This window comes from Peromyscus maniculatus, chromosome 11 (assembly GCF_049852395.1).
Source record: "Peromyscus maniculatus bairdii isolate BWxNUB_F1_BW_parent chromosome 11, HU_Pman_BW_mat_3.1, whole genome shotgun sequence".
NCBI lineage: Eukaryota > Metazoa > Chordata > Mammalia > Rodentia > Cricetidae > Peromyscus > Peromyscus maniculatus.
Window position 1 is genome coordinate 31,302,698 of NC_134862.1, and position 27,707 is coordinate 31,330,404.

General features: G+C 49.7%; 1 protein-coding gene and 1 long non-coding RNA gene across 3 annotated transcripts in view; one reads left to right on the forward strand and one right to left on the reverse strand.

Annotated features, from left to right (window-relative positions):
• Nucleotides 1-809: 809 nt before the first annotated feature.
• On the reverse strand, nt 810-2,862 carry LOC121821223 (uncharacterized). Its single transcript, XR_006061918.2, has 3 exons — nt 2,357-2,862; nt 1,805-1,926; nt 810-1,508 (listed from the first exon to the last, which is right to left on the reverse strand). It is a non-coding gene; the product is annotated as an uncharacterized LOC121821223 (long non-coding RNA).
• A 20-nt stretch (nt 2,863-2,882) lies between these two features.
• Ccdc93 (CCC complex scaffolding subunit CCDC93) overlaps nt 2,883-27,707 on the forward strand; it is a 76,325-nt gene continuing 51,500 nt past the window's right edge. Inside the window, exons 1-6 of one of the 2 annotated variants that reach the window (XM_042258018.2) lie at nt 2,883-3,087; nt 7,280-7,393; nt 9,893-9,987; nt 14,436-14,547; nt 17,402-17,500; nt 20,064-20,120. In XM_042258018.2, coding sequence (XP_042113952.1) covers nt 3,046-3,087; nt 7,280-7,393; nt 9,893-9,987; nt 14,436-14,547; nt 17,402-17,500; nt 20,064-20,120 — 519 coding nt within the window. In that variant the 5' untranslated portion in view covers nt 2,883-3,045. The remainder of the gene's footprint in view (nt 3,088-7,279; nt 7,394-9,892; nt 9,988-14,435; nt 14,548-17,401; nt 17,501-20,063; nt 20,121-27,707) is intronic. The other variant, XM_015999390.3, reaches the window with a different exon arrangement.

The following is a 27,707-nucleotide window of genomic DNA, read 5'->3' on the forward strand; positions in this document are numbered from 1 at the left end:
ATGGCTGCCAGTAGTTAGCACAGCACGACCACCTGTAACTCTAGCTCCAAGCAAGGGCTTTGGTACCCTCTTCTGGCTTCCAAGAGCACCTGCATGCATGTGTGCAAAGCCAGACATAGACACATGCACATTTTATGTTCTATTTAAAACATTGTGAAGGCATTTACAACAGGGGACTGGTGTCATAGCGCCCCAGCATCCTGTTCTTGAGGCCCGTGACCTGGGCTACTTAATAACCAGGTGTTTAAGCTCGGCTCCCCCGAGGCAGCAGTCCATATTTAACCCTATGTGGTTACAATTCCCTCTCGGTACATGCCATGTCAGTGAAGGACAGTGTTAAGGTTATAAAAATAAGATCTTTTGAGAGTTATGAATGGGCACTTTATGAATGAGTTTTAATGTGTGAGAATAAGATCTGCAACCTGGGGGATTCTCTTCTCAACACTTTACTTTGCATGTTCAGGTTTCTCCCATTACTGGGGGACTCAAGAAGCATCCTCCTTGTTTGCTTTCACAATTTTTCTGGAGTTCACTGCTTAGGCCAGGCTGGTGGGTCAGAAAGGCCCCGGCATGCACCTGTCTTTGCCTCCTCAGCAGGGGAATACAAGCACACCACCACTTCTAGCTTTAACCTCTAGATTCTGGGGATCATTCTCAGACCTTCATGCTTGCAAAGCAATCACTTTACAGACTGGGCTCTGTCTCCAGTCAGCGCATGAAGTTCTTAAGGCTCTTCCTACCTCTGTGTGCCCTGGGTCCAGAGAAGCCACTGTTCTGTTTGGATAAACCCCAAAGTACAAAGTGCGAAGTTCTCCAAGGACACATATTTACTTAATGTCAGTTCTTAAGACTTCAGGGATATGAGCTGTATTAGTCAGTGTTTTGCAGAGTAACAACTAATAGAATGAATCTCGGCCTGAATGACTTACAGGCTGCAGTCCAGCTAATCCAACAAAGTCCAAGAATCCAGTAGTTGCTCAGTCCACAAGGCTGGATGTCTCAGCTGGTCTTCAGTATGTGCTGGAGTCCCAAAGTATGCTCTAATGTCGGTGAAAGAACGTGTGTGCTAGCAAGGCAAGGGCAAGCAGGCAAAGAGCAAACGCTTCCTTCTTCTACATCCTTCCAGAAGCTATCGCCCAGATTAAAGGCATGTCTTCCCGCCTCAAGACCCAGGTCAAAGGCATCCTGCCTCAGAGGTCTGGACTAGAAGTGGATTCACCTACTTCACACCAATCAAATGGTCTCCTACAGGTGGGCCCTCCATTTCGGGATTGTAGTTCATTCCAGATGTGGTCAAGCTGACAACCAAAAACAGTCATCACAGAAGCTGGAGAGGTAGCTTAGTGGCTACGAGCTCTTACTGCTCTTGCAGGAGACCTAGGTTTGATTCCCAGCGGCCACAGCGTAGCTCACAACTATCGGTAACCCACGTTCCAGGGGTTCTCATACCCTCGGACTTCTGCAAATACCAGGAGTGCACAAGGTGTGCAGGCAGAACAGCCATACACCTGAAATAAAATAAGTAAACCTAAAGAAATATTGAAGCATCCGAGATACAAAGAGGAAGAGGGGAAGCAAACACAAAACCCCTTTAATCACAAGGAGCACACGCTTTTACAGTCCTCTCCCCTCACACCCCTGTGAAAACCTCTCCTACAGCAAACAAGTTCACGACACTTCTGCCTCCATCTCTTAAAACAAGAAAATAAGCTGGGAAGCCGTTATGGAGCGGTGCTGGGCTGGTGGGAAAAGGGACAACTCTTGCATAGCTGCCATCCTCCGGGACAGACAAGGGGTACATTACCAAAGTGATGCAGCAGCCAATATCCCGTGAGCACGGGACTCTGAGTCCTGCAAAGTACTTCCTCCAGAAAGACTCAGGACCTCGGGATGGGATGGCGTGGGGGATTATTATCCCAAAGTTTCCTGGAATTAAGATGCAGAGGAAGGGAGGCAACAGACCTAAATAATCTCTTTTGGGGGACTCTGTCCCAGGGTCTGTATATTGATAACGTGCACAAGAGCGTTTTAAACATGGCTGGAACTGGGCCTCAGCTACATAAAGCAAGTGCATCTGGGCGGTTGCTGACTCGGGAGCCGGGAGCTTCCAAAGCAAGGCTTGGGGAGACCCGAACTAGAGCGTCAGAACTTGCCAGAAAGGAAAGGAAAAGAGGGGAGGGGAGACCGAAGGGGGGAGGAAAGGGGAGGGGAGGGGAGGGGAGGGGAGGGGAGGGGAGGGGAGGGGAGGGGAGGGGAGGGGAGGGGAGGGGAGGGGAGGGGAGGGGAGGGGAGGGGAGGGGAGGGGAGGGGAGGGGAGGGGAGGGGACCTTAGAAAACCTCAAGATATGGGAAATACCTTTTAAGCTCTTTGGAGGCCAAGAAACTAGAGAAGGGTCCTTGAGAGGGGATGGGAACGGTTACAGAACACAGTAACCCTGGAAAGGAGGAATCCCGGAGGTGGAAGGATAGAAGGGGATGGGTCAATGAGATGGACGTTCAAGTCAAACTAGGGATGTATGAAAATGCCTTAAGAAATCTGCTACTTTGTAAACTGACTTTTAAATAAAATAGAATTGGACCTGGTGACCTATACCTATAATCTCATTTTGTGGGCTGTGGAAGCAGGAGGATCTTAAGGTCATCCTTAGCTATACAGCAAATGCTAAGGATGGCTAAGGCACTGTCTCAAGAAAATGAAAGAAGAAAAGAAAAAAATTAGAATATTTTTAAGGAAAAAAATTAGAAAAGAACAAAAGATGAGAAAGAAAAAGTAGCCTGGGCGGACTCCTGAGCTCAGTACCGCCCCTGAGGGGAGGACCGGTTACTCAGGGCCCCGCCCCGCCCAGCGGCTCCTTCTGCCCTTGCGCAGGCGCAGTGGTACAGCGCTTCCGCCCTAGTGCGCATGCTCCGCGGGGCCACGGTTCTCCGACCGGCTGGGGTAGTGTCAGCTCCAGTGAAGGAAGTTTCCGCTTTGCACCCCACCCCGGACCACAGTTCTCTTGTAGGACCGGCTTCCCTCCGGCTCCACATCAGCGCATCCGGATCATGGGGTTACCCAAGGGGCCGGAGGGCCAGGGGCTCCCCGAGGTGAGGACCTCTGTCCCTGACACCCTGGGGTTGCTGGAGAGAGAGGGCCGAGCCCGGGGCGGCGGGCAGGGACCGGCTTGGGAGGCGGCGGGGACACTGTGTGGGTTGCTCAGACGTGTCTGCCCCAAGGTGGGCCCTGGGTACCCTGGAGGGACAGCTGACTGGTCCCCCGGCGTGCAAGGGCGCAGCGTGTTGCTGGGTGCAAACTTAAAGGTCCCTGGGTCGTCTGGGTTCAGGGGGAACAGCCAGATCCCTGCCCAGATGCAACCTCGCACATCACGAGGTCCCCGGGAGTCCCTGTCTCGGGCTGTCTGGAAGCCCCTCACGTTGCGAGCCAGACTGGCTCCCCGAGGCCAAGACTGCTGCGCTCAGGAGTCTCAGCAGTCACGAGACGTTCAGTGGGACTGTCCTGGCCCCGGCTGTGCGGAGGGCGGTGACCTTGGGACACAAGTCTCCTCCTGCTGGGGTCCAGGTGGCCAGCCTCTCATTCCCTTTTGTCGAGAAGGAATGCCACCTTCCCAGCTTGTAGACCCCCGCGCCCCGGGAGGATGGAGGAAGTTTGGGAGCCGTGCGCACGTCGGGGTGGTGGCAGAGTTGAGGACCCCCTCTCCTGTGGTGCCCTGTGCCTGGACAGGAAGACTGAGGCTTGTACTAAAGAGGGACAACCTCTCTATGTGTGGCGTGGTTGTAGTCAAGCACTCAGTACTCCTTCCATCCTAGGGACAGGATTTCCACGCTTGCTCGGAATGAAAGCTCAACTTTCCTCTTGGGGCCACCGTTAGAGCTTGGCTACCGGATTTCCAGTTGCTTTACTCAAAGCCCAGAGCTCAGTGAAGAGTCCCAGTTTCCAGAGAGAAATAGGGAACACCCCTGCTGCACCCGGACCCCTTTCTAAGGTTGGGTTTGGCAGAAATGTGCCTGGTTCTCTGACACTGTGCCTAGTACCCATGCTATTCGTCTGCACCGATCTTGCCTCCCTGTGCCCCTCAGAAATCCTTCTGTTTCAATTCATCCTACTCATTACAGAGTCACTGTGTTCTGTGCTCAGGTGAGGATATAGTAGTGGAAGGGCTGACGTGATCATCAGTTGTCACAAACCCTGGGTTAGGTAAAATTTCATGTTGTGTGTTGTTCTGATTTTAACGGGGGATTGTGAAAAGTGGGATCTGCACTGTAATATTTCAAGTTTTCTTGCTCTCTCTCTCTCTCTCTCTCTCTCTCTCTCTCTCTCTCTCTCTCTCTCTCTCTGTGTGTGTGTGTGTGTGTGTGTGTGTGTGTGTGTGTGTGTGTGTGTGTGTGTTGGAGTGCATATGTGAACATGTGTGTGGAGGGCAGGATACAGCCTCCCTTGTCATCCTCAAGAACACTGAAAACCTCCTTTGACACAGAGAAACAGAGTCTCATTGGCCTGGAGCTCACCAGATAGGCTAGATTGATTGGCCAGTGAGTCCCAGGGATCCTTCAGTCCCTGGGATTACAAGTGCACACCACCATGTCTGGCATGTTTATGTGGGTTCTGGGGTTTGAACTCAGATCCTCATGTGGGTGAGGCAAGCACTTTACCAACTGAGTTACTATTCTAGCACTAAGGCCTGGGCCTTCTGCTATAGAGTCCTGTCCAGGCTTCCAGTTCTACCTTAAATCCCTCAAATTAGTGGGTGTTTTTCTAAAACTAGTAAGCAAACCACTTTTATGAGTTTACTTGACTCTTCATGGACTGCAGGAGGCTGGGCCTGGCTTGTTGCTCTTTTCTAGTCTGGTCTACATAGAGAGTTCCAGACCCACCAGGGTGGCATACATAGTAAGACCCTGTCTCAAAAAAGAAAAAGCAAAACACAGGGACAACAAAACAATGCCTGTATTATACAGTGTGTACATAGGTATACATTTAAGAAAAAAAAAAGTTGGCCTTGTGTCCTAAAAACTATAGCACAAGGAAAAATTTTAAAAGATCCAAATAATGAGGGTTCATGGTAGAGTGCTTGCTTAGCATGCTTGAGCCCTGAGTTCTAATCCCAGCAAAGCAAAAATTAGGTGGTGGTGCATGCCTGTATCTCAGCACTGGGTGGTGGAGCATGCCTGTGATCTCAGCTGTGGATGGTGGAGCATGCCTGTATCTCAGCACTGGATGGTGGTGCATGCCTGTATCTCAGCACTGGGTGGTGGTGCATGCCTGTATCTCTGCACTGGGTGGTGGAGCATGCCTGTGATCTCAGCTGTGGATGGTGGAGCATGCCTGTATCTCAGCACTGGGTGGTGGTGCATGCCTGTGATCTCAGCACTGGGTGGTGGTGCATGCCTGTGATCTCAGCACTGGGTGGTGGAGCATGCCTGTATCTCAGCACTGGGTGGTGGAGCATGCCTGTATCTCAGTACTGGATGGTGGTGCATACCTGTATCTCAGCACTGGGTGGTGGTACATGCCTGTATCTCAGCACTGGGTGGTGGAGCATGCCTGTATCTCAGAACTGTGTGGTGGTGCATGCCTGTATCTCAGCACTGGATGGTGGTGCATGCCTGTATCTCAGCACTGGATGGTGGTGCATGCCTGTATCTCAGCACTGGGTGGTGGAGCATGCCTGTATCTCAGCACTGGATGGTGGTGCATACCTGTATCTCAGCACTGGATGGTGGTGCATGCCTCTGATCTCAGCACTGGATGGTGGTGCATGCCTGTATCTCAGCACTGGATGGTGGAGCATACCTCTGATCTCAGCACTGGATGGTGGTGCATGCCTGTATTTCAGAACTGGGGAGGGAAGAGAATCAGAAATTCAGTGTCATTGTCTGTTGCTGGAGGGCTTCCTCAACTGTATGGCAAATTCAAGGCCAGCCTCAGGTACATGAGACCCTGTCTTAAAAGATAAAACAACATTCCCGTCACCTGGCTCTCACTAATCCAGTTAATTGATGCCATTCAGTTTTTAAGCCCTTTTGTGTATATATGAAAGAAAGAATGATAGCTCGACCCTTCTTCTAGCTTCTGTGAGCCACAGTTGAGAGCCGGACAGTTAGGAGTTTATTTGGCCTGGTTTAAGGGCTCACAGTGCTCATTCATCTTCTTCAGTGCTCTGGTTATAGATCCATTTATTTTTACTTATGTATATGTCTGTGTGCCTTCATGTGCAAGTGAATTTGGGAACCTATGAAGGCCAGAGGAGGGTATCAGATACCCTGGAGATGAGTTCAGGTGGTTATGAGCTGCCTGGTGTGGGCTAGGGGAACTGAACCTGGGTCCTCTAGAAGAGCAGTATGTTCCCTTAACCACTGACCTATCTCTGTGGCTATCCGTGTTCTGGGTTTAGTAACCGGATGTATTAGCCAGTGTGGTGGTTGTTTATGTCTTCAAGAAACGATGGTTTTCTGTATATCGGCCCATGACCCCGTCCCATTTTGTTTCAGTGCTAATGGGTAAAGTGAATTTGAAATCAAATATGCCCACTCAGCGTCTTGTACCAAAACCTAGCTTACTGGTTCTCTTGCAGAAAATACAGTTCTACATTCTGGGGAGAGTGGACAGAGGCCTCAGCCATTCCCTTGTGTAGGCAGCCTGCAAGAGTGCTGTACACATGAGTTGAGGTGGGAGATGGTCCTTCTGGGAGGTAGTGTCCTCTTCTTGGCAGTATCTTCATGACACGTGATGGCTACTTGAAGGATTCCTATTTTGTGTGTGTGTGTGTGTGTGTGTGTGTGTGTGTGTGTGTGTGTGTGTGTTATCTACACATGTCTGTGCACGTATGTATGGATGTCCACATGTGTGTGAGTATGTGTGTATGTGCGGATGTGTAAGTACATGTGGAGGCCTGAGGCTGACATCAGGCTTCTTCCTCCATCAGTCTCTACCTTATTCATTGAGGCAAGGCCTCCCCGTTGAACCCAGAGCTCACCAGTTGGGCTAGGCTGGGTGCTAATAGCTAGTCTGTGGTCTTTGCAGTCCTTCTAAGTGTGGAACCACTTAGAAGGTGGGTCACTGTGCCTGCCCAGCCTTTACCTGCCTTCTGAGGAGCTGAACTCCGGCCCTTGTGCTAATGTGGCGAGTACTCCTTCTGCTGAGCCACCTTAGGAGATCTGAGAAGTAGTGCAGGGATTCGGCCGCCGTCACCACTCTTGGCAATGTGGCTGTGGCACCGGAAGGATCGATCTTGTTTCCATCGAGATGGCCTTTACCAGTTACACATCCCTTTTGTTCTAGGTGGAAACGAGAGAAGATGAAGAACAAAATGTCAAGTTGACTGAGATCCTGGAGCTCCTGGTTGCAGCTGGGTATTTCAGAGCAAGAATCAAAGGCTTGTCTCCCTTTGACAAGGTAAGAGAAAGTCTTGCTGACCAGGAGGCTATTCCTCAGAGGACAGCATGGTTAACCAAGGTAGTGGAGGGTGAAGTGATTGTGTTTTTACTTCCTCTGTACCCGTGACTCCATTCCTTCCAAGCCAGACTCCTCATGGATGTACTCAGACTTCCTGTTCAAAGAGAATTATAAGTCAGTAGATGCAATGGGATCCCCTTTCTGTACACAGTGTTTTAGGAAACGTAAAAAGCAAAAGAACTATTTCCTCAGGCTGGAGGGACGGCTCAGTCAGTCAGTAAAATGCTTGCTTGGAAAGTGTGGGGACCTGACTTGGATCCCCATGTTTTTGTTTTTGTTTTTTTTTTAAAAGCCAGGCACGCTGGCATGCTTGTAATCCCAGTCCTGGGGAAGTGGAGATAGGCAGGTCCCGGGGACTCCCTGGCCTAGCCAGCCGAGCCAAACTGATGAGTTCTAGGACAGTGAGAGACCCCGTCTCAACTAGCGGACCTGTGGCCTCTATATGTGTGCATATATGTACACATATGTACACATGCCCACATGAACACTGCTCACACCCAAGAAACTGTTTCTCTTTTGAGGAACATGCAGTTTGGGTGGGAATATAAATTTATACGTAGACAATAACCCGAGTTCATACTTATCTTGAACCACACACTTAGAAACAATGGCAGCTATTCTGTAGATGGCAGCTGCTATGTTTAGAGGAGGGAGCTTCACCATGGGGTGGAATCTTAAGATTTATTTTATTTTCAATTGAGTGTACATGTGTGTCAGTGTGTACAGGTGCCCGTGAGGGCTGGAAGAGGGCACTGGATCTTCTGGAACTGGAGTTACAGTGTGGGTGTTGGGCACCAAACTCAAGTTCTCTGCAAGAGCAGCAGACACTGTTAACCACTGAGCCGTCTCTCTAACCCCGGGATGGTGTTTTTTAAATTAAGAGAATTGTGAATAGTTATCATGCATAGGACATAGTACGAGGTGTTGAGGACACGGAGATAAACACTAGCCCTTCGTTCGAAGATCTCCACTGCTACAAGTGAACCGATAGGCAGGGACTAAATTATATGATACCAAGTAGATTGTTCTCCTCAAGCATCTGGGACCAGTGGCAAGGTAGGCCAGGAAACCTTTGGAAATAGAGCTGCATGCTCCTGCTCCGGGGTGTCGCCCTCCTCCTGTTTGCAGCAGAACCCACAAGGGATGTTTTATAAGAAGAATGTCCAGACCTCCTCCATTGCATTTCTGCTTAGTCAGGTCTGCGCTGGGGACCTGGAAATGTGTATTTTATTGTACGTCTTAGCTTTAAATAAGGAGCCAGAGAATGTCAGCCTTGCTGCCCATGTGGCCAGTTGGTAAAACACATAATCCCTCTCAATCTGGCACTCAGAAGCTGGGCTAAGAAATCTCCCCTTGGTGTGCAAGTGTGAGGATCTGAGTTCAGTCTCCAGAACACATGTAAAAAACTAGCCGTAGTGATGGGCAGGTGTACTCCCAGCACCTGGGAGATGGGGGATCCCCGGGAATCCCTGGCTATGTGAGCTCTAGATTCAGTGAGAGCCTGTCTCAAAAACTTCAGGCATAGAACAACAGAGGACACCTAGTGTCTCTCTGACCTCTATATGCCCACAAACAGGGCAACAGACACATACACACACACACACACACACACACACACACACACACACTTACACATACCTAGCCCATATGAACAGGTAAACACACATATCGCATACAAACAGGTGAACACACACAAACACACCTGTCACATATGAACAGGTGAACACACACACATACACACACACACACACACACACACACACACACATACAACAGAAATCTCTGATCACATAATGTGTGGCCCTTCCCTTGGAAGAGGATCAGTGAGTGATAAGACCATTTCATGATGACAGTCAGCTTCTCAGTGACACTGGCAGCACTTGGAGTACTCAGTAACCACACAGGGCCAGCAGCTTCTGTAGCACACGGTGTAGGGATGGACATTGCCACCACGGCAGAAGCGTTTACAGAAGTGCTGGTTGGTGAATGGTGGGTCAGGAGACTCATTCCCTCTAGAGATTTATTATTTGGGGGGCTGTGGAGGTAGCTGTCAGTGAAGTGTTATATATGCATGACGACCTAAGTTCAACCCCCAGAATCCACATAAAAATCTGGGTGTGGTGGGCACCTGTCATCCCAGCACTGGGGACTTGGAGACAGGGCTCCCTGGCCAGCCAGTCTAATCAAATTAGCCAGTTCCAGGCCGGTGAGAGACTCTGTCTCGATAAACAAGGTTTACAGCATCTGAGGATTGATGCCAGTGTTTGGTGTCTGACCTCCACATGCACGCACACACACATGAACACATGTGCATGCACACCAGATATTTACAGTTTTGTGTCCTTACTGAGTCTGTGTGAACTGTCCTGGAATTCAGTTCCCACCCTGTGCTTCTCTTCTTGAGGGGTTCGTGAGAAACAGCATTCTCCTTTCTTGCAGGTAGTAGGAGGGATGACGTGGTGTATCACCACTTGCAACTTTGATGTGGATGTGGACTTGCTCTTTCAGGAAAACTCTACGATCGGTCAAAAAATGTAAGTTTCCAGCGTTTGCCATAGAAAGATCTAATGAGAGGGAGGAGGGGCCTTACGGTGGAGGTGGCGTGTACATGTTTATATGCACACTCTTTTTCATTTCTCGTGCTATAAAGCTCTATTTAATCTGGTGTGTGTGTGTGTGTGTGTGTGTGTGTGTGTGTGTGTGTAAGCAAGCGAGGGGATGAGCTCTGGTTCCTCAAGCACTGTCTACCTTTTTAAAAACAGGCTCTCTCGCTGGCTTGGAACTTGCCAAGTAGGCTGGGTTGACAGGCCAGTGTGTCTGTCCCAGGGGACTGCTGTCTACCCTCTCCAGTGCTGGGATTACAGTGCATCACCATGCCTGACTTCCTTTTCCCCTGGGTTTTAGGGTTAAACTCAGGTCCTGGGGCTCTGGAGACATTCCCTTTATTTACTCTCTGGGTCATCTCCCCAGCCCAAGCTTCAGTTTTCTAACCCACTAGCATTGTGGTTTCTCCTGGTTTCTAAGTATGCAGAGTAGACATTTTAGCATCTCTATTTGACCTTCCACCTCCAGCTACCACCCTAACATTACCTTCAAAATGATAAGGGCATAATGTTTATGATAATATAATTTTTTAATGTTATCATAATTAATTTTCTATGATTTATATGCATGTAGATTCTTACATGTATAATCATTTTTATAGTAATTACTAAATCCAGGAATGAAATTAGAAAAAAAAAAGAAAATGCAGTCTTCTTGACCTAATAGCACTTAAAGGTTTGTGTGTATATAAGTTTGCATGTGTGCATGCTCTGTGTGTGTGTGTGTGTGTGTGTGTGTGTGTGTAGATCAGAAGATAACTTGAGGGAGTCAGTTTCTCCTCCCACCATTTAGGTCCCAGGGATTGAACTCAGGTTGTCAGGCCTACTGGCAAGTTTCTTAACTCACTGGCCACCTTGCCAGTGCGAATGGTACTGTTTAAAGGAGAAAACTGAAAGAGCCTCTTCGTTAATCCTGTCAATAGATAATCATCAAGTCTGTATGAATACTGTGGGTCAGACATTATTCTTTGGGAACACTAAGGAGACGTGCCTTGCCATCGTAAAGCTTAGCATTAGTATGGCTCAGACTACAGATATCACATAAGGAGTAAAATGTGGGGCTGAAGAAATGACCTGGTGGTTAAGAACACATACTGCTCTGGCAGAGGATCAGAGTTCTGTGCTCAGCACCAAGGTAGGGCAGCTCACAGCTGTCTGGGTTGTGTCTTAGTTATTTTTCTGCTGTTGTGATTCGAACACCATAACCAAAAGCAACTTGGGGAGGAAAGGGTTTATTTCACTCACATTTCCACATCACAGTCCATCTAAGAAGGAAGTCAAGGCAGGAACCTGGAGGCAGGAACTAGAGGGGTGCTGCCTACTGGCTTGCTCTCCAAGGCTTGCTCGGCCTGCTTTCTTACACAGCCCAGAACCGCCAGCCCAGGGTGGCACCATACACAGTGAGCTGGGCCCTCTCTCCCCCTGTCAGTATCTAATTAAGAAAATGCTCCCCAGGCTTGCCCACAGGTCATTCATTCTAGTGGCTGCATTTTCTCAGTTGATGTTCCGTCTTCCCAAATGACACTAGCTTGTGTCGAGCTGACATAAAACTAGCCAGCACAGCCTAACCCTGGCTCCAGGGGATCCGATGCCTTTTTCTGGGCACACACATACACAATTAAGAAGTAAAAAGTAAATCCTGAAGGAGTGTAATATACACGGAGGCTGCATCAGCGCTGGGAACAGTCACAGTTGGGGAAGGGTTTGGGGAGGGACACCGTGGGATACGTGCAGTTTTGAGTGACGTGAGCAGGGTGATGCTGTGGGACTGAGACTTGAGGGGAGCCTCTTCCCAGCACTGTGCGTGCGTTTTATCATTTGTCCTGCCTTTGAAGAGGTGAGATGAGGATTGTTCTTTTTTCCCCTCCCACATTTAAGCTTTTTTGCTGTGTGTGTGTGTGTGTGTGTGTGTGTGTGTGTGTGTGTGTGTGTGTTCCATAACTTGCATGTGGAGTTGGACACGTGAAAGTTGGTTCTCTCCCTCTACCATGTGGGTCCAGGAGACGGAACTCAGGTTGTCAGGTTTACCACGAATGCCTTTGCCCTCAGAGTCATCTTGTTGTCCCAGTTCTTTCTCATTTTGTTAGGGGTCTGTCAGCCCCAGCTGGTGACTAGCCAGAAGTCCCAGAGGTGGTGCCAGGGCTGGGATTTAGATCCAGGAGCAATCGACTGTGGGGGAGGAGGAAGTAGTGTGTCCAACACTGAACGCTCGAGAAGAGTTGGCTGGGTGTGGTAGTGCACACCTGTAATCCAAGCATTCAGGAAGCTGAGGCAGGAGGATTACATTTTGAGGCTGTCCTGGGCGATCTAGCAAGATCCTGTCTAAAAAGAAAATCGCCTTAAAGTCAGATTTGTAATCTGCAGCAACAGTGATCATACTAAAATCTTAGGCTAGGAAGCTTGCCTGGTGGCCTAACGTGTCCCTTGTTTTACTGGTTTTGCTTCACTGCTGTGATAGACACCTTGCTCTGAAGCCGCTTAGGGGAGGGAAGGGGGCTTGCAGGTCTCACACAGCCCATCTTTGAAGAAGCCAGGGCAGCAACTGCAGCAGGAACGGGAGCAGTATCTGTGGCAGAGCCCTGCTGCTCCCCCCGCCCCCCCCCCCCCCCCCCGACTCATGCTTAGCTAACATTGATACACTCCAGGGCAACCTGCGGAGGGATGGTGCTGCCCACCACGGACCGGGCACAAGACAGTCCCCCAAGCAGACTCACAGGCCAGTCCGATCTGGGCAGTTCCTCAAGTGAGGCGCTCCCCTCCAACGACTCCAGGCTCTGTCAGGTTGACAAAGGTTACTAGGACGCCTCTTCTGACGTTTTTAGGAAGTCCAGAGTTCCCCCCAGCAAAGCAGAGGGTGGCTTGTGACTGTCTTGGAGAAGTCTCCCTGACTTCTTTCCCCGACCCTGTGCAACATGTCCCCACCCCCACCCCCACCCCCACTTCCTTCCCTGTTGCTCCTGCTGTCCTGGGTTAGGGCTGGCAGCCACGCCCACTTGTCCCTGAGACTGTCAGGACGACTTGGCTGTAGTTTCTGGGAGGCAGTTTTAAGAGGCTCATAAAACCCGAAATGACTTGTTACATCCTTCCCTCCGGGCATTTATGAATTGCCCGATCAAGCTGGCTATGAGGCGTGGCCAGGGAGAACCCTCTCCAAAGGCTAAAGGTTGGCTGTGTGCTGTGGAAGTCTCAGCCTCTAGATTTGAAGCGACCAAATGGTCCTTTTGCAAGCTACAGCTTTGGGGCCCGCTAGAGGGCGCAGCACCCCTCCCACTGAAGAAGATGCTACTAAAGAACAGCACAGCACGATGGTGTGCTGATCATAAAGACCCACGCTGAGCCGGGACCCAGAACCAGCAGAGCTGCTGGTCTCCATTGGCTCAGTGTAGAGTCTGGGTAGGTGATCCCCAGCACCACAGGCAATAGAGCGTGGTGGCACACGCCTGTAACACCAGCACCAGCACCCAGGTGGAGGCAGGAGCGTCAGCCTTGTCTGCTTAGCAAGTTTGAGGCCAGCCTGGACTGTATTAGACTTCGCCTTTAAAAAGAAAAGGAAGGGCCGGGCGGTGGTGGCGCACGCCTTTAATCCCAGCACTCGGGAGGCAGAGCCAGGCGGATCGCTGTGAGTTCGAGGCCAGCCTGGGCTACCAAGTGAGCTCCAGGAAAGGCGCAAAACTACTCAGAGAAACCCTGTCTCGGAAAACCAAAAAAAAAAAAAAAAAAAAAAAAAAAAAAAAAGAAAAGAAAAGGAAGGAAGGGAGGGAGGGAGGAAAGAAGGAAGGGAGAGGAATAACAAATGATGAGAAGAAGCAGTTTTGAGACCTTGCTGTTATGCCCAGATCGAGGGGACTCGCCAAAAGACCACCACAGAGACTGAACCCCATGTGTAAAAGCCAAGAGCCTTTATTTCAAGCTCGGAGTGTGGACTCATCTGATGCAGCAGTGAGAGCAGAGAGCCCGAGCCTGGGCAGGGTGGGGTTTTTATCATAGCCGAGGTTGGGGTGAGCGGATTTCCGGGGTTCAGGACCCTGATTGGCTGACATTTGTCTAGGGATATAGGGAATGTTTGGGATGTCAGGTACTTCCCCTTAGATGTTGGTCCATCCCTGGGTGGGGTCAGCTCATAGCTTCTCCTGGATCCCAGTGTTGCCTGCCTGTAAGCCTGTCACAGAAGCTGTGTCTGGTCCTCTTACGCCTGCCATGGCACTTGTGTGTGTGGTCAAGCTGTTTTGCCCCCCCCCCCCCACACACACACACACATGCACGCAGCTGAATCACGCTTCTCCTGTGCCGAGGTTTCTTCGGAGGACTGCCTAAACTTCAGAGACGTCTTTACAGCTGCTCAGTGTGTCACTCTGGTTGTTTTTTTTTTTTCTGGACAGAGCTCTTTCAGAAAAGATTGTCTCGGTTCTGCCAAGGATGAAGTGCCCCCATCAGCTGGAGCCCCACCAGATCCAGGGCATGGACTTTATTCACATATTCCCTGTTGTGCAGGTGAGGCCTTCTCTGTGGATTCCTGTCTCGGAACTAAGAGTTTCCGGAGCACAGCTGGCAGCCCAGCCTGGACCCCGGGTGCAGTGAGTGTGGGACGCACGTGGTGCGGCACAGTTGACTGGCATTCTGGTCATCATCCTTAAAAGGCAGCTGGTGTGCCATGGACCACAGTTCCACACTGGCCTCTGCTATAGTCTCTGAATGTTCCCATCAGATGCTTTTCTATTTCTTTTCAGCTGTGTGTGTGTGTGTGTGTGTGTGTGTGTGTGTGTGGTCAGTGCACAAATGTTAGTGCATCAGTGTGGAATTACACATGTGTGGGGGCATTCAAGTGTGTGTAAGTGTCCGTGTGTGTGCATGCACATGAGTGTATGCATATGAAAGCCAGTGGACAGTGTTGGGCATTGCTCATTAGGTGTCTGCTTGCCAAGTAGACTAGACCAGCTGGCTAAGGCATGTCTTCTTCTCCCACCCTGGATCCGAGTCTGTGACAGTAGATCCTCTGTGGGAGTGCTAGGGGAGTCGTGGTAGGAAGTGACTGTGTTAGGAGGTTCCCTCCACTGTCTCTGACAGTGGGAACTCTTGAACAGGTTCTCTGAGAGGCTCCTGGGATGCAGCCTTCTTTACCTTCTCTAGCGGAGCACACTCTCTGTGGTCCATTAAAGAGCATGTCCGCAGACGGAATAGAAACAGGCATGAAAGGTCAGGATCGGGGTCCAGTGATCCACCCACCACTCCATGGTCAGTTCAGTTTTTGTTTGTTTGTTTGGTTGGTTGGTTTTTTGGTTTTTTGAAACAGGGCTTCTCTGCATAGCCCTGGCTGTCCTGGATCTCACTTTGTAGACCAGGCTGGCCTCGAACTCACAGAGATCCACCTGCCTCTGCCTCCGGAGTGCTGGGATTAAAGGCGTGCACCACCACACCTGGCTACATGGTTAGCTCTCATCTTCAGTCTGACACAGCCTAGAACCACAGTGGAGGGGACTGGAACGTGTAGATCAGCTTGGCCCGTGGGTTGTCTGCGAGGACTGTCTCCATTACCATAACTGGTGTGGGAAGACCCAGCCTGGAGCGAGCACCATCCATCCCTGGTTTGGGTCCCCGGATTCTGTGAGCATAGAGAAAGCTAGCTGAACAGGAGGTGGGCGTGCATTCCTCTCTGCTCTTGACCGTGGACAGGAGAGTGACTGTCTGCAGCTCCTGACTGGACTTCCTCACAGCGACAGACTTGTCGCCTGTAACTGAGGTGAAGTAGACGTTTCCCCTCCTGCTTTGTTTTTGTAGGGATTTTCCAGCGCAGCAACAGAGAGGAAAGTAGGGCAGACAGCACGTGACCCGGGCCATGGTCCTCGGTGGGGGTAGAGGAGGCTCCAGTTCTTCTGCCCTGCTTAGGATTTCAGGTGCTCACGGCAGAAACGTGTTCTTCCCAGGTTGTACACGGTGCAGGAGCGTGTCCCGTGGTATATGTAGCATGTTGTTTTCATGAAGCCAACCTAGTTTGGGCACCTGCTTCCTAACCACGTCCTTTACTAGTACTGGCTGCCTTCTAAACATGCAGAATTTGAGTTATTGGAATGGCTCTGGGATAAAACACTTGTGCGACGCTGAAGGCCTGAATTGGATTCCCAGAACCCACATAAAGATGAAGAAGAGAAATGACTCCACAAAGTTGTTCTCCGACCTCCACATCTGAGCCATGGCATATCTGTGTGCACCCTGCACGCAAGTAATAAAAACAAACAAACAAAAAAACTATAGAATTTCCCCATTCCTACAGGAGTAACTTGTTATGGGCCATATATCTAGGTGTCCAGGCAACTCGACCTGGCCAGGTCATATGCTACGAGCTTGGTAAACCCCGCTATCCCAGATTGCTTTGAGGATGTAGGAGTGCTCATTGAGGAGGGACTGCCAACGCTGACAAATGGTTCTCTCTTCCAGCATGCTCTTGAATGATGGGAAGGATGAGTGAAGAGCAGGAAGGAGAAGTAGAGGCTCTGTGTGTGCACTGTCCACAGGGTGTGTGTGTGTGTGCATTGTCCACAGTGTGTGTGTGTGTGTGTGTGTGTGTGTGTGTGTGTGTGTGCGCACAGTCCACAGGGGGTGTGTGTGTGCACTGTCCAGAGTGTGTGTGTGTGCACTGTCCAGAGTGTGTGTGTGTGCACTGTCCAGAGTGTGTGTGTGTGCACTGTCCAGAGTGTGTGTGTGTGTGTGTGTGTGTGTGCACTGTCCACAGGGTGTGTGTGTGTGTGTATGTGTGTGTGCACTGTCCACAGGGTGTGTGTGTGTGTGTGCATTGTCCACAGGGTGTGTGTGTATGTGTGCACTGTCCACAGGTTGTGTATGTGTGTGTGTGCACTGTCCACAGGGTGTGTGTGTGTATGTGCACTGTCCACAGGTTGTGTATGTGTGTGTGTGCACTGTCCACAGGTTGTGTGTGTGTGTGCACTGTCCACAGGTTGTGTGTGTGCACTGTCCACAGGGTGCGTATGTATGTGTGCACTGTCCACAGGTTGTGTATGTGTGTGTGCACTGTCCACAGGTTGTGTGTGTGTGCACTGTCCACAGGGTGTGTGTGTGTATGTGCACTGTCCACAGGTTGTGTATGTGTGTGTGTGCACTGTCCACAGGTTGTGTGTGTGTGTGCACTGTCCACAGGTTGTGTGTGTGCACTGTCCACAGGGTGTGTATGTATGTGTGCACTGTCCACAGGTTGTGTATGTGTGTGTGCACTGTCCACAGGGTGTGTGTGTATTGTGCATATTTATGTTTGTGCATGTGTTGTGTGACAAAATTTCCCTGGGGGAGATACAAATATGTGCACTGACCTCACACTTCCTCACTTTCTCCCCAGTGGCTGGTGAAGCGAGCTATAGAAACAAAGGAGGAAATGGGTGACTACATCCGCTCCTATTCTATATCCCAGTTCCAGAAGACCTACAGCCTCCCGGAGGTTAGTACCGTGCACCACTTCCTCTTCCTTTCTCTCTCTCTCTCTCTCTCCTCTCTCTCTCCCTCTCTCTTCCTTCCTTCCTTCCTTCCTTCCTTCCTTCCTTCCTTCCTTCCTTCCTTCCTTCCTTCCTCTCTCTCTCTTTCTCTCTCTCTCTGTCTCTCTCCTTCTCTCTCTTTTATCTAATTTGTATTGTGTGTGTGTGTGTTTGTGTGTTTACATGAGTGCCAGCACCTGAGGGAGCCGAAGAAGGCGTGTTCCCTGGAGCCAGAGCTCTAGGAGGTTGTGAGCCACCTGACGTGCACGCTAGGCAGCCAACTGTGTCCTCAAGGAGCAGTGAGAGCTCGTAACCACTGAGCCACTCTCCAGCTTGCTGTTTTTTTCTCCCTTTTAACCTTGAATTTTATACCTGTATAAGTAGATACGATCATGTGCTTCCTGCGCCTTCCTACCCGTCCTGGGCGGTCTCTAGCACGTGCCCTCCCACACCCGTGCCTCCTCCTCCTCCCTTACTTTCCATCCCCCACTGGTTCAGTTAGTGCTGCCTGCTGAGACGTTGGCTGGTCTTGGGCAGTAGTCACAGGTACAGTGGTCACAGGTGCAGTGGTCACAGGTGCAGTGGTCACAGGTGCAGTGAGCTCATGGGTGCAGTGGTCACAGGTGCAGTGGTCACAGGTGCAGTGGTCACAGGTGCAGTGAGCTCATGGGTGCAGTGGTCACAGGTGCAGTGGTCACAGGTGCAGTGAGCTCATTGGGTGCAGTGGTCACAGGTGCAGTGAGCTCATTGGGTGCAGTGGTCACAGGTGCAGTGAGCTCATGGGTGCAGTGGTCACAGGTGCAGTGGTCACAGGTGCAGTGGTCACAGGTGCAGTGGTCACAGGTGCAGTGGTCACAGGTGCAGTGAGCTCATTGGGTGCAGTGGTCACAGGTGCAGTGAGCTCATTGGGTGCAGTGGTCACAGGTGCAGTGAGCTCACGGGTGCAGTGGTCACAGGTGCAGTGGTCACAGGTGCAGTGAGCTCACGGGTGCAGCAGCCATGTCATGTGTTTCACGGCTCCCCTCCCATCCTCCAGCGTACACTCTCTCTGTGTTGTCCCTGAGCCGTGCAGCAGCTGACACGCATGTCTCCTTCAGGGCTGAGCACTCAACAGGCACATACCTTCGGCAGCCTGGCCGGTCAAAATTCTCAGTATTAACTGCCCACTACAGAGGAAGCGCCTCCGGCCAGGTTGTGTGTGCTCTTCCCTCCTTGTTCCCTGCTGGTGTGAGTGTGCACTGAGAGAGTCCTGAGGTGGGGTGCACGTAGATTCTCCTGCACCCCACCCTCCACCTGGCACCTCTGGACAGCCTCGTGCTTCGTTACAGCTGCTCCTTAGATGGCATTGAGGATAAGGCTCTGCAGTTCTGTTGTTCTCTTCTCAAGTTCAGTATTTGACTCAGAACCGCTTTGATGAAGTTGCAAAAGCTTGCGTGTATTACATGCATGGTCATGTGTGTGGGTGTACGTGTGTAGAGACCACAGATTGACATCGGGTACCTCCCTCAGTCACTCTCCATCCCTCCTTTTTTCTGTTTTCTTTTCTCTCATTATTGAAAAGGTCTCCCCTGAACCTAGAGCTCACAGACTCATCTAGACTGCCTGATCCTCCCAGGGCCGGGCTTACAAATATGTGCCACGTTGCCTGGCTTATTTTTATGTGGGTCCTGGGGTGTGTCCAATTCAGGGCTTTGTGCCTGTGGGACGCATGCTCTACCAATCTAGCCACCTCCTTGGCCCACGTTCTATTTTTGTAAAAAGCTTTTTAGGAGACTGCTTGTGTGGCACATTTCCTGTAGGCACAGTTTATGATGATTTCGACAGTAAGAATACTCAGCACCATCAAACGCTCTGGCACATCGTTGCCTTCCATCTGCATGCTGACAAATGCTCTGTCAGGTAGGCGCTGCTGCCCTGTTTTGCAGATGGAAGAACTGAGGCTTGGAGTTTAGGTTCTTACTGGAACATTCAGTGCTTTGGAGGACTGGGCATGCAGGGGTTTGAATCACTGCTCTCCATGGCCTCTCTTTTCTCTTACTTGCTGTAAGGCCCTGTTAGTGTTATCTGCAGAGGCCCTAGTTTTTTTCCCATGGGAGATATATTCCAACGTATAAGAAAATTGAGAGCTGGGGAGATAGCTCCTGGCGAGCAAGAGATACTGAATTTAATTCCTGAATCAACATTTTAAAAGCTAGGTTGTAGTACCAGCCCTGGGGAGGTGGAGACAGGCAGGTCCCTAGGGTTCCCAGGCTACCCAGCTTAGCTTATTTGGCCAGCTTCAAGACAGTGAGAGACTCTCTCCAAACAAATGCAGTGTGGACAGCACCAGAGGAAGAACAGCTTTGCTGTCTTCTCCCCTCCACATGCGTGCACACACACATATGTACCTGCACATGCATGACACAAACGCAGATTTGTACTAATTCATGCACAGCAGTGATGAGCAATTGTTTGCTAAGGGAGCTTTGTATGCCCAGCTGAGTTTAGTCCTCAGTAGAACGGGTTGAATTCCTGTGTTTTGTCTTGCAGGATGATGACTTCATAAAGAGAAAGGACAAGGCCATCAAGACGGTTGTCGACCTCTCTGTAAGTCCCTTGCCCGTGTGCTTCTGTCCCAGCACGGCATAGCCTTCAGACAGCCCCTGTAGAAGTCACATGTCACCCAGGAGCTGGCAGCAAAGGGTGTGTGTTAATATCCCTGCCTGCTTCACACACTCGGTACCAGGACACAGACACCCACCGGCATGCCCCAAGTCCTTACTTGCAGTTTTAAGGGAATTAAAAGATTAGAACGCAAAGCTCCCCTTCCTCCACCAGTGGCAGGAGAAGCAACAGCGCTTGAGAAGGGACGGTGAACTGGAGACGGTGAATGGAACTCGCTGCCCCGCCCCCGTCCCGTGATGGCTTTGGGAAGACAAAGTAGCTTTGAGCTTACACGGGAAAGTCACCATACGTGGTGCATTTTGATCACTGGAGTCTACACATGATCCACGTCCCTGGTGGGGGTGGGGAGCCTTGTTAAGATGCTCTGAGCCTGAGCTGGGAGATGGAAGCCTCTGGCCTTGAGCTGAAGAGAATAGAGCCTCTGTGCCCAGTGCCCAGTTCTCTCCTTTAGAAGCAACACACAATGTACTGTGCATCTGGTTTGTGACTTCATTGTGTCGTAACACGTCTAACACATCTATTTGATCTCATTTGTAAGGCTTTGACCGTAGCTAAGAGGATGAGCTCAGGTGTTAGTCCTCACCTTTCACCTTGTTTAAGAAAGTATTTTTGATGTTTCTTGGCTGTGTACAGCAGGCCTGAGAGTTTCTGGTGATTTTTCTTTCTTCACTGTCTATCCCGGTGGAAGAGCTAAGATTAAAGATTTTCAAATTAAGCTGGGTGGTGGTGCACGCCTTTAGTCCCAGCACTCAGGAGGCAGAGGCAGGTGGATCTCTGTGAGCTTGAGGCCAGCCTGGTCTACAAAGCAAGTTCCAGCACAGCCAGGTCTGTTGCACAGAGAAACCCTGTCTCAGAAGAAAAAAAAAAAAGATTCTCAAATTATGCATCTGTTCTTTTTATAGCTTCTGGGGATGTAAACTCGGGTCCTTATGTTCCCGTGGCAGGCGCTTTTACCCACTGATCCCTTCCCCAGCCGAGCTACTTTTTTGGTGTTTAGTTAGTGCTTAATATTAGTTAATAATAAGCAACCCTGGCTGGGTAGAAGTAGTATATACCTTTAATCCCAGCACTTGGCAGGCAGAGGCAGGAGGTTCTTTTGAGGCCAGCCTGGTCTACAGAGTCAATTCCAAGACAGCCAGAGCTATTACACAGAGAAACCCTGTCTTGAAAAACCAATAATAATAATAATAATAACCCTAAGTCACCCAGCTTAAATATGAAATGTACATTTAATGCAGATGACCGGGTTGCACTGTAAAATTAGAAGCTGAGTTTGTCTGGCTTTGTGAGCTTGCTAGGGAATCTTTTCAGAAAAATAATTCTGGACTTAAGTTGGTGTCGTCCCAAAGTGATGACACTGAAAACAACAACACGTCACTTGATGGTCAGAGACGTGAAGACCTCAAGAGACACCCCCAGCCTGCGCCACTGCGTCCTCCTTGTTTGCAGGCCCCATGCCATTGTGGAAAGTGGTAGAAAACCTTTAAAGGTTTGTTTTTGAGACATAGTTTTGCCATGTACCCCATTGACTTCTTCGAAATTACGTTAGTCCTCCTGCCTCAACCTCCCAAGTGCCAGGATTGCAGGTGTGCACTGCCACACCCAGCTTAGTCACACAGTTTGGTACAGACTCATGCAGCCTGGAGGTGGTACCTGTGCTGGATCCATGAGAAGAAGGCAGGGTCCGCAGGAGAGCTCTGCTCATGGAAATCGACACGGGGCGAGGTGGGGTCTGTGTCTGGAGAAGCATGCACAGATGAGTACTGTCTGTCTGTCTGTCTGTCTGTCTGTCTCAGCATCTCTGTCACTTAGTATCCAGGGGCTTTGATCTGTTTGCTGTTTCATTAATGTGAAAAATTAGAAGGAGAGTGGTTATAAGTTACAGCTGTTTGCTTTTGGGGTAGGGTTTGAGCACGTTGTGGTGCCCTGTGGGGTGGGAAGCGGTTTACTTACAGCTTCTAGACTGAAGACTGTCTGTTAGAGATGCTGCAATGGCCTGCTTTGTGTCAACTTGACCCAATCTAGAATCACCTAGAAGGACAGTCTCAATGAGGGACTGTCTGGAACAGGCTGGCCTATGGGGGAATTGTCTTCACTGTTAATCGATGTGGGAAGACCCAGCCCCCCTGTGGGCAACGGCATCCTATAGATGGGTTTCTGGACCGTGGAAGAGTGGAGACTTGAGCCGAGCACCAGCAAGCAAGCGAGGTGCATCACGCATTTCCCTCTGCTCTGACAGTGGATGTGGCCAGCTGTCCTATACCTGCCTTGATTTCCCCGTGGTGGTGGACCGTAACCTAGAGTTACGAGCTCCATAGTCCCTCCCTTCCCTAAGCTGCTTCTTGTCAGAGTTTCCTGTCACTGCAGCAGGAAACTGGGAGAGCCGTGCTAGGCTGTGAGGATGAGGGAGTTAAGGTCAGCGGAGACAGCTTCCTCTTGAGCGGGGCGTCTTGTGACCCGCTGGAGTCTTCGAGTGTAGAGCGCAGGATTGGTAGTGGCGCTTTACGTCTCTGGATTTCAATAAAGAAGTTGTCCCTGGCGGTTGTGAGGGCAGCGATCAGAGGTTTGACACTTCGGCGGCCGGTGCTGTTCTCCCTGCCCTGCCATTCCGGATGCGGGCTCAGGGGTGTCACGGTGACAGATGAGAGCAGCTGTAACTGTCCCTGCGAGGAAAGCTGCCGTCTGACACACAGGAGTTCTCTGTTTTAAGGGTCACCTTAACTTTTCAATGCCATTTACATGTCCTTATCACTTGCCAAGGCAAAATGTCAGAGCCCGCCAGGAGAGATGATCAGAGTGAGGCAGGAAAAGTATCTGAAGAGTCCCCATTCGGTGTCATCCCGTCCCTGTCACTTAGTGCCTTGTTAGCTACGGACCAGTGAGGTGGCTCTGTGATGAGGACGCTTACTAAGCTGACAACCCGAGTTGGATTCCCATGCCCTGGATCCCTGGTGGAAGGAGAGAACCGACTCCCACAGGTGGTCCTCTGACCTCTACATACATGTGCACTGTGGCACATGTGTGCGCCCTCCCCCAGCTGTGCACATAAGATAAGTAGTGTAATAAAAATGTAAACTCTGCATGTTTTGTCTGTAAACAGAAAACAAGGGTGGTGGGCAGTGTGTATGGAGTAGCCAGTGCTGGGCCGTCATGTGCTTAGAGCAAAACAGTGTGGCTGGGGAGATGGCTCCCTAGAGCCCACATGAGACAGCCAGGCATGGGGACATGAGCTTGACATCCAGCTGGCAGGAGATAGGACAGGAGGGTCCCCGCAGCATGCTGGCAGACAACCTCGCCAAATAAGTGAGTTTGGTAAAAGTGAGTGACCCTGTCTCATAAGGCCTCCCACTAGTGCATGTGTCTGCATGTAGCTGTATGCAGGCATGTGCACACACACTAAGTAAGCAAATGAATAAATAAAAGGTGATTTAACAGAAGGTAGAAAGTGACTGGGGAGCACTCCCAGGGCTGCCCTGTAGCTTCCACAGTTATGTGTACCCCCAAACAAACACATGTACAAAAGGAAAAAATAGCAAGTTGATTCTGTATAAACTTTTAAAAACGTTTTGGTTTCTTTATTGTGTATGTATACATGTGTGGGTACCCACATACTATGGGGTACTCTTTCTGCCGTGTGGGTTTAATCGGGGATTAACCCGCAGTCATGCGGCTCAGTGGTTAAGGTCTCTTTCTTACCCACTAGCCATGTGGCTGGCTCTGTGTAACTTTTGAAAAGTCAACATCGTCATATGTCAAACAGTATCGTTTGTTACTCTCGGACTTGAACTTGACACAATCATGTTAACGGTGAATGAGACACGGCCTATCCTGTAAAATCTGCTAGTTCCCCCTCCTTTTACGGCGAAAAAGAACTAGCTGAGGCCTGTTGAAGGGAGCTGGCTTTCTCTCCATCACAGAGGCGGTCAGTGGCAGTGATGGGGGAAGACTGTCGCTCTGAAGACTGATTTAGCAGTAGCTCTTTACAGTTGGCTTGTAACAGCAGCTGGCATTAGGTCTTTATTGCTCAATCAAATCGTACCTCAGCTACAGATTGTACAATGAATCTTGTGAGAGGACCAGCTAGGGAGGCGGCCCTTGGCCCATACATGCTAGAGTGACTAGAACATGCAAGTTAGTAGAAGAGCCTTGAGATCAGAAGCCAAGATATCTGGGGCCTCGTGTTATCCCGGGCTAACGCTGCACTAATCCTAATGTTATTGTAGGCTAATGCCATCCTAGGCCCCATGCTATCCTAGGCTAATATAATCCTAACGGTGTCCTAGGAGAATACCATCCTGGGCCCAATAACTATCCTAGGATCTTAGACAGATTATTTCATTTGCTGGGGTTTGATTTGTTTTATTTTTTACTGAGACCAGCTCTCATGTACCCCACAACTGCCCCTGACATCACTATGTGACTGAGGATGACATTGAACTTCTGATCCACTTCCTCTGCCTCAGGAGCGCTCAGTTATAGGCATGTTATACCACACCCCGTTTATGCGGTTCTGAGGATGGAACCCAGGGCCTCACGAAGGCCTGGCAAGCACTCTGTCAACTGAGCTGCATCCCCAGCCCCTGTTCCTTTAATGGTACATTGAAAATAATGCTGTATGCTCTGCCTCTGCTTCATGGTGGCGTCACAGTGCCCAAGGTAAGATGCATATGAAGCTGCATCCTTCAGGTGTGCACAGAGCCAGTCGCTCTGCAGATCAAGCAGTCCCCTTGGCTCTGGGTTTCCCCATGCTATTGTTTTGAAGTCTTTTTTTCTTTTTTTAAGAAGAATCCAATTTCCTGTCTTGAGTCATGGGCTCTCTCAATGGTGACTGAGGAGAATAGCAGTTCAGCTCAATTATGCAGCGCTATTATAACGGGAGAGCTCGGTGGAAATTAAATTACATGCAGTCACAGTGTCAGAGGTTCATTCTGGTTTCATTTCTGTGTGAGTCTGGTTTGTGTTATTTATAGCTGGCTATTTGTGTAGACGCTGGGATGAACTAGGGGATATTCGGGGCAGAACTTGATGAGAACAGCCCTCAAGCATCATGCTGGATAATTTCTGCAAAAAATCTGGGATGGGCTGGTGAGATGGCTTGGTGGGTAAGGGGGCTTTGCTGCCAAACCCGAGTTCCGTCCCCAGAGAGAGAACCGACTTCCACAGGCTGACCTCTGACCTCTGCATGCACGAACGTGAGCACACATACAATGAATACATGTTTTAACAATTGAGATTATGTGTGTGTCACAGATACTTGAAACTTTTCATAAAGAAAAGTAAACTAAGGCCCAGTAAGCTAGATTCTCCCCAGGGGGCAGTTTTCACTAGCGTAAACCGCTACTTTAAAGGGGCCGTTGAAGTGCTGACCGTGGGGTCGGCTGGGGACAAGCATGTACGGGCACAGTGTCCCTCGGCCCACGTACAGAGCCCTAAGTAGGTTTTCCTGAGAGATTACTGACTGCCGTCTTAGCAGTCAGGAAGGACATACACTGGAGGTAAAATGACAAATCAGGCCACCAGAAGGAGTGGTTATTGAACATGTTCTGTTCATGTTCACACATCATGCCACACATTTTGTTCAAGATAGATAGATGTCATATATGTGCACATGTACATACATGTGCACATTCAACCAGAAGGTATGCCATATAAAATAGATCTATATTTATTGTATTACATGGTTATAATTAAAACAACTCTAGCCAGGCATGAACCTGTAGTCCCATCTGCTCTGGAGGCTGAAGCAAGAGAATTTCTTAAGACAAGGAGTTCAAGGCCAGCCCTTGTCATAAAAGAGGGGAAGAAAAATCTAGTAATTTTTAAAGTCAGCAAAAAGGTACAAGGCATTTTAGTTTTCTTTTTTCTTTTTTTTTCTTTTTTTTTTTTTTTCCAGACAGGGTTTCTCTGTGTAGCTTTGCACCTTTCCTGGAACTCGCTTTGGAGACCAGGCTGGCCTCGAACTCACAGAGATCCGCCTGCCTCTGCCTCCCGAGTGCTGGGATTAAAGGCGTGCGCCACCACCGCCCGGCTGCATTTTAGTTTTCTTAAGCTTTTGTTATTTAAGTTTAAGAGCACTTTTATTTACAGGTGTGGCCCTCTGGAGAGTTTGTTACTGTGACAAATACCCCGACAGAAAGTAACTTAGACAAAAAAGGGTTTATTTTGGTTTTAGAGCTTCAGAGGGATAGAGTCCATCATGGTGGGGAAGTCACTTTTCATCCACACACAGGAAGCAGAGAGAGAACAGGAAGTAGGCCAAGCTCCAAGCCACCCCAGTCACATACTTCTTCCATCAAGGCTGCGCCTCCTGAAGGCCCCATAGTTTTCCCAAACAGCACAGCTGAGACCAAGGGTTCAAACCCTCAAGCCTGTGGGGACAGTTTACACTCACACCACAACAACCATCTTGCTTTTCCGGTGCTAGGTTCTGAAAGAGTTGAGTTCTCCTTCGCTGTGTAGAGACCCTTTGGAAGATTGGTTGGCGCGCATGTCTGATAGTATTCTGGTTTGTGGCTGGGGTTGTGGGGAGGTCGGCCATTTAATGACTGTTCGCTTGAAAAGCCGTGTTCAGAAGACCAGAGGAGACACGAGCCCTTCTGTATTTCAAAACAAGGCAGTATCATAAAGATACTGCTCTTCTAATGTCATCTAGAGATGTGGTGTGATTCTAATAAAACAGAGGAACTTAACAGACTGGCGCTACGATAAGAATAGGCAGGAATTTGGATAACGGAACAGTGAAGGCAGGAAGCTTGATCGTAAAACAAGAGGCATTGAAGAGATGCGTCTGTGAGTCCGGTGCTGTGTGTGAGGGGCTCCGTAGAGCAGAATTCTAGACTCTCCAGTGGATAGTGCTGGGATCTTTCTTCTCTATTCAAAAAATATATGGCTTCCTTCCGTTTACTGTGCCAAAAATGTTTTTAAGGCTAAACATAAGCTATGATATGAACGTACTTAGTGAAGATAACATAATGAGGTGCTTTGTTTCTGTGTTTGCTGGTTTTATTGTTCCTTGTTTAGAAGCAAGCTACATGCTATCGTTTCCTCTCTGTTGTCTCAATAAAACACCCCAACAAAAGGCCAGAGGGAGTTGATTTGAGGCCACCATTCCAGCTGGGAGTCCATCATCATCGGGGGTCAAGGCAGGAACTTGAAACAGCTGGGCACATCCACAGTCAGAGCAGAGAGAATGAGTGCATGCATGCTTAGTCCTCAGCCAGCCTTCTCTGCTCAGCAAACGGTGCTTAGCTGGACTGAGGATTCAAAAAATATTCCTCCTGGTCGTGACCACAGGCTGAACTGATCCAGACAATTCTTTATGAGAGTCCCTTCCCAGGTTATTCTAGATTGTGTTGCACTGACAATTAAAACTATCAGTCACAGTATAAAATGTGGAATTAAGGAAACACTGTTAAAATGACCTTAGCTCTGTCCCTCAGCACCCGAGTACAAAAGGTAGATGTGGCAGCACATGAGTCAGTAACAGTACTCTGGAACTGGAGACAGGAG